General features: G+C 52.6%; 1 protein-coding gene across 1 annotated transcript; it reads left to right on the plus strand.

The window, feature by feature from the left end:
• The first annotated feature begins 2,223 nt into the window (after positions 1-2,223).
• On the plus strand, positions 2,224-4,014 carry LOC133765801 (basic proline-rich protein). The gene has a single exon (XM_062199333.1). It carries the CDS (start codon positions 2,224-2,226, stop codon positions 4,012-4,014), a length of 1,791 nt encoding a protein of 596 aa, XP_062055317.1.
• The last annotated feature ends 3,011 nt before the right edge of the window (positions 4,015-7,025 follow it).

Consider the following 7,025-nt stretch of genomic DNA (forward strand, 5'->3'; position numbering starts at 1 on the left):
TCATATCCACTACGGATCATCCAGGTGAAAGATACAACAGTTCGGCTCTTCGGGAGAGCACACACCAAACCCTTTATTTACCTGTAACAACCATCCGCTTCCCCACTGTCGCAGACATCGGCTCTCGGTAGAACACAGATGCCATGGCTGACGTCTCCACCAGGCCCCTGGAATTTCTTCCCCACGCTCTCCCGGCAGCTGGCTGAGAGCACAGGAAAGATCCAAAGGCTGAGCGGCCCCTCTCTACCTGCCTGCAGCCTGAACTAGGTGGTTGCTATGGACTCTTGATGACAGGGAGCTGGAGTGTTCCGTGAACAGAGTGCGGTGTTCCAGCCTCCAGGAACAGGAAGTCACTGAGCTGGGCATCCCCAGGACTGCATCCAGTAACAACTCTTCCTTATCTGTCAATATCAGGTCAGGTACTACATCTCCACTGGGCTTAATGTCCCAGACAGCCTAGCTGACCCACTCACGACTGTCTTGGCAGCATTTCCCAGAGAATAGGTTATGGCAAAGAACAAAATCAACAGCAGGGGCCGGCGCTGAGGCATGGCGGGTAAGGCCGCCACAAGCAGTACTGGCTTCCTTATGGGCACAGGTTCGAGTCCCGATGGCTCCACTTCCGATCCAGCTCTCTGCTATGGCCTGGGAAAGCAGTAGAAGATGAACCAAGTCCTTGGGCCCCTGCACCAACGTGGGAAGACCCAGAAGAAGCTCCTGACTCCTGGATTCAGATCAGTCCAGCTCCGGCCATTGCGGCTATTTGGGGAATGAACCACTGGATGGAAGACCTCTCTCTCTGCCTCTGTGTCTCTCTAACTCTGCCTTTCAAATAATAATAAATAAATCTTAAAAAAATAAAAAGGAGTCAAGCAGAGAACATGAAGTATGGTTAAATACATTTGAAACACATTAACTAAATAAAATACAAGATTACATTAGTAAATTAATATGACAATTGTATGTCTATTTCTTTAAATCCTCATATTCCAATACTTCTTTAAATGTAAGTTGTGCTTTGGTCATATCAGTTTCCTTGTGGTTTCTAATCTGTGTGGTCCTCTGAGCCTTTACATACACAATTCACTCTTCCTACAGCGTTCCTAGGTGAATATTTCTTGACCTCTGAAAGCCAATGTCAATATTCTCTTCCAGAAATACATTTACAGACATTAACTTCTGTGGCATTGTGTTTAGACTTATCTTACTTATCTCTTACCACTTCGTTTTACATTTTTATTTAGCTGCTTATTTGAAAGACAAAAATAGAGACAGACAGAGATCTCCCATGTACTGGTTCATTCCACAAATGCCCAGAACGGCTGGGAAGGGGCCAGGCCCAAACCAGAGCCCAAAACTCAATCCAGGTATCTGGAATGAGTGGCAGGGAGCCAAATTCTTGAGCCAATATCTGTTGCCTCCCAGAGTGAACATTAACACGAAACTGGATTCAGGAGTTGGGGCTGGAACTCGAACCCAGACACCCTCATATGGGACGAGGGGATCCCAAGTGGCATCTTAACAACCGTGCCAAACACCCACCTCTTTCCACTTTTAATTCTGTCCATTTTGTCTACCTCTCCATTGGCATCTGCTTTCTAGAAGTTCATGATAAAATTATCTTTATATCTCGGTCTTCAGAGACTGATATGTAATTAACTGGCTAATAATTTTTGTGGGGTGAATAAATGAATGGAAAGGTAGTCCCAGTCTTCTCAGAACTGTAATATTGATCACCTGGTTATCAACTGCGTATGAATTCTAATAGTTTTGAATTCAACACGAAATATGGACATACTACTAAAAGCTTGCAGAAAATAGAGTTAAGAGAGATGTTTGGTAAAAACATTCAAAATCCATATATTCTTTTTCATAATTCTTACTTTCCATGATTTCTTAATAATTCATATTTGCTTGAGAGACAGAAAAGACTGCGATAGAGTTCGCATGCGCTGGTTCACTCTCCAAACACCCACAGCAGCCTGGGGCAGGCTAGGATGAAGTCGGGACCTGGGAACCGACTGCAGGTTCCGCACAAGACTTGGGCCACCACCCGATGCCCCCCACGCTCCGTGTTAGCGGGAAGCTGGAATCAGGAGTGAGAACTGTGGACCCAACCAAGGGAATCTGGAAACAGACGTGGGCCTTCTAACCCACGTCTTAACCCCTCGGCCAAATGTCCGAGAACTTCTTTGAAGTTCCCTTGGAAATTTCTTGACTAAAATGGAACGTCTGTTGTTTGTGGAGAATTCAAACAAAACCACGACGCTAACTGTAGAGAGGAATAGGAGCACGGTGGGCAGAGCCATGTGCGCGGCGGCCCCTCCCAATGCTCACTGTGCACGGGGACAGAGCACGGTGGGCAGAGCCATGTGCGCGGCGGCCCCTCCCAGTGCTCACTGTGCACTGGGACAGGGCACGGTGGGCAGAGCCATGTGCGCGGCGGCCCCTCCCTGGGCTCACTGTGCACGGGGACAGAGCGCGGTGGGCAGAGCCATGTGCGCGGCGGCCCCTCCCTGGGCTCACTGTGCACGGGGACAGGGCACGGTGGGCAGAGCCATGTGCGCGGCGGCCCCTCCCTGGGCTCACTGTGCACGGGGACAGGGCACGGTGGGCAGAGCCATGTGCGCGGCGGCCCCTCCCAGTGCTCACTGTGCACGGGGACAGAGCACGGTGGGCAGAGCCATGTGCGCGGCGGCCCCTCCCTGGGCTCACTGTGCACTGGGACAGGGCGCGGTGGGCAGAGCCACGTGCGCGGCGGCCCCTCCCAGTGCTCACTGTGCACGGGGACAGGGCGCGGTGGGCAGAGCCACGTGCGCGGCGGCCCCTCCCAGTGCTCACTGTGCACGGGGACAGGGCGCGGTGGGCAGAGCCACGTGCGCGGCGGCCCCTCCCAGTGCTCACTGTGCACGGGGACAGGGCGCGGTGGGCAGAGCCACGTGCGCGGCGGCCCCTCCCAGTGCTCACTGTGCACGGGGACAGAGCACGGTGGGCAGAGCCATGTGCGCGGCGGCCCCTCCCTGGGCTCACTGTGCACTGGGACAGGGCGCGGTGGGCAGAGCCACGTGCGCGGCGGCCCCTCCCAGTGCTCACTGTGCACGGGGACAGAGCACGGTGGGCAGAGCCATGTGCGCGGCGGCCCCTCCCTGGGCTCACTGTGCACGGGGACAGAGCGCGGTGGGCAGAGCCATGTGCGCGGCGGCCCCTCCCAGTGCTCACTGTGCACGGGGACAGAGCACGGTGGGCAGAGCCATGTGCGCGGCGGCCCCTCCCTGGGCTCACTCTGCACGGGGACAGAGCACGGTGGGCAGAGCCATGTGCGCGGCGGCCCTTCCCAGTGCTCACTGTGTACGGGGACAGAGCACGGTGGGCAGAGCCATGTGCGCGGCGGCCCCTCCCTGGGCTCACTGTGCACGGGGACAGAGCGCGGTGGGCAGAGCCATGTGCGCGGCGGCCCCTCCCTGGGCTCACTGTGCACGGGGACAGAGCGCGGTGGGCAGAGCCATGTGCGCGGCGGCCCCTCCCAGTGCTCACTGTGCACGGGGACAGAGCACGGTGGGCAGAGCCATGTGCGCGGCGGCCCCTCCCTGGGCTCACTCTGCACGGGGACAGAGCACGGTGGGCAGAGCCATATGCGCGGCGGCCCCTCCCTGGGCTCACTGTGCACGGGGACAGAGCGCGGTGGGCAGAGCCATGTGCGCGGCGGCCCCTCCCAGTGCTCACTGTGCACGGGGACAGAGCACGGTGGGCAGAGCCATGTTCTCGGCGGCCCCTCCCTGGGCTCACTCTGCACGGGGACAGAGCACGGTGGGCAGAGCCATGTGCGCGGCGGCCCTTCCCAGTGCTCACTGTGTACGGGGACAGAGCACGGTGGGCAGAGCCATGTGCGCGGCGGCCCCTCCCAGTGCTCACTGTGCACGGGGACAGAGCACGGTGGGCAGAGCCATGTGCGCGGCGGCCCCCTCCCAGTGCTCACTCTGCAGAGGGATAGAGCAGGGTGCACCGGCAGAGTAGCTGCAGGAAGGGCTGCCAGCTGTGGGCTCCGTGGGGTTCTGCTTCGCCTGAAGCCAGCTGCCTGTTCCCTCAGAGCTGAAGTCCCTTCCTGGGCAGTCTGGCCGCGGGCACGAGGTGAGGCGGGGCTTGGAAGCCCAGTCTTTTCAACTTGCCATGGGGAAACTTTCCACTTGCTTGGCCCAGGCTTTGCTGAGCCCTCACCACAGTTCAAATTCTGCCTCTGCCCCAGGCCACGTCCTCCCTCCCTCCCCTTTCACAGGTAGAGACCAACTTACCATCTTGTCTGGGACTTCCAGAGCAGCACAGAACCCCATGCACAAAGGCATTGTAGAGGGGCGTGTCTCGTCTGTACCACTCAGCTCTTCTAACAAGAAGCCAGTTATGTGTCCCCAGTGCGGGCAAGTGCACTCAGTGTTTGTCGTGCTAGTCTTTCCTTCGTCCTGCTCTGCAGTGCACGCCTTACCTTCACAGGGGCCTCTCCTACCTCAGGAGCTCTCTGTGCCTTCCCAGTTCACCTCATCCTGGCTCCAATAGTCAAGGGCTCTCTAACCCCACTGGAAGGCATCTCTCTTAAAATTCTGTATTTGTGGGGCCGGCGCTGTGGTCCAGCAGGTAAAGCCGCCCCATGCAGTGCCAGCATCCTGTATGGGCACCCATTCAAGTCCTGCCTGCTCCACTTCCGATCCAGCTCTCTGCTATGGCCTGGGAGAGCAATGGAAGATGGCCCAAGTGCTTGGGCCCCTGCACCCACGTGGGAGACCTGGAGGAAGCTCCTGGCTTCGGATCAGCCCTGCTCCAGCAGTTGCAGCCAATTGGGGAGTGAACCAATGGATGGAAGACTTTCTCCCTCTCTCTCTCTCTCTCTCTTTCTCTGTCTTCTCTGCCTCTCCTTCTCTCTCTGTGTAACTCTGACATTCAAATAAATTTAAAAAAAAAAAACTTAATGGAAACAAAAATAAAATAAAAGTCTGTATTTGTGTCCCTGGACCACCACTGTCCCAGGCGTACAAGTCTGTGCATAGTGAGCAGGAGACAGATTCTGCCCATGCCACGTGTGGTTCTAATGATGTCGGGAAAGAACGGCATGAGGAACATAGATGAAGGAAACTCACTCTTGTGTGCATAAGCAGAAAATAAAGGAAGTCTTGGCTTATGACTGAGACCTCCCGTTAACCCATCGTGGGAAATGCAGGCTTTTGCTTGGCCTCTGAAATTGTCACAGACTTGACGATTTGAAGTGTGGGGTCAGTAATTCTGATTGGGGCAAAGGGAAACAGGAGAACCAGTCAGGGCTTGATGAGATGATCCTAGAACGCAACACAGACTTACGTTCATTTGTTTAGTTTTGTTTCATTCTTTAGGAATTGTTGAACTTTATGATTAAAGTATAGTCTCAAGTAAGATCCTTGGAACACTCCTTTTCCTCATAGAAAACATTTTAAAATGTTTTTAAAAAGATAGCTACATGTGAATTCTTTAATACAAGCACCCTTCTTAAAGAAATAGTGACATACTGAACATATTTTCTAACTAGCTTTTTTTCCTTAACAATACATCTAAAGATTACTGTGTTGCACCACATACAGATCTCTCTCACTCTCTTTGCTCTCACTCTCTCACTGCAATATACTGAACTGCATGCATCTCATAGTTTATTCAACCTGTCCCCTATTAGTGGTCATTTAAGTTGTTTCCATTTTGCTGTGTTAAAAAGCGCTACAAAACATAGCTTTTTGAACACATCTTGTCAAATATTTTGCAAACATCTTCAGAACAGATTCCTAGAAGTGACATTGCTGGCCAAAGGTGAAAGGTATATATAATTTTGCTCAGAATTGCTGCCATCCTCTATAATGGCTGCACCATCTTGTATCCTACCAATTTCGGAAAATGACTATTAGTATTTTCATACAGCCTCGCCCGCAGAGTAGGTTGTCAAACTTTCTGATTTCTGCCAATGTGACAGGTAAGACATAGTAAAACAATAATTTATATTTCTCTGATAATTAGCATGACTGAACATCTTTTCATATGTTTAAGGGCCAATTGCATTATCTTCTATGAACGGTCTAGTCCTATCATATGTTTTTCTATCATGTCTTTTCTATATCCTACTTTTATTTTATATTTATATTTATATATTATAAATATTTTATATTTTATATTTACAGGTTTATTTATTTGAAAGGCAGAGAGAGCAAGAGCTTTTTCATCTATTTCTTCTCTTCCCAAATGCCCGCAAAAACCAGGAGTCAAAAACTCCATCCAGGCTCCCCATGTGGTCTCCCTAAGCTCCAGCCAGGTGTCCCAAGTACTCAAGACATCCTGTTTTGCCTCCCAGACACAGTAGCAGGAAGGTGGATTAGTGCCATGAGGAAGATCCTCCCTGGGACACCCATGGCCCGCATTGCAGCACCTGGGTGAGTTCCGCCTGTGCTCCCAGTTCCAGCTTCCTGCCGACGCACATCCGGGAGCTGATGGCTCAAGTACTTGACTCCCTGCCATCGATGTGGAAGACCTGGATTGTGTTCCCAGCTACTAGCTTCAGCCCTGTCCTGCCATGGCTATTGAAGGCACTTTTGGGAGCCAAACGATAGATAGGTGAGCTTTCTCTCTCTGTTTCACTCTGGGTTTCAAAGAAACAAAATAAGAAAAGAAGAAGGGGCCAGCACTGGGGCATAGCAGGTAAAGCCGCCGCCGGCAGTGCCAGCATCCCATATGTGCACCTCTTCAAGTCCTGGCTGCTCCATTTCCGATCCAGCTCTCTGCTATGGCCTGGGAAAGCAGTGGAAGGTGGCCCAAGTCCTTGAGCCGCTGAACCCACGTGGGAGACCTGGAAGAAGCTCCTGGCTCCTGGCTTCAGATCAGTCCAACTCCAGCCGTTGTAGCCAACTAGGGAGTGAACCAGTGGATGGAAGACCTCTCTCTCTCTGTCTCTCTGCCTGTCCTTCTCTCTGTGTGTAATTCTGGCTTTCAAAAAAATAAATACATCTTAAAAAGGAAAGGAAAAA

The sequence above is a fragment of the Lepus europaeus genome, chromosome 8 (assembly GCF_033115175.1).
Source record: "Lepus europaeus isolate LE1 chromosome 8, mLepTim1.pri, whole genome shotgun sequence".
NCBI lineage: Eukaryota > Metazoa > Chordata > Mammalia > Lagomorpha > Leporidae > Lepus > Lepus europaeus.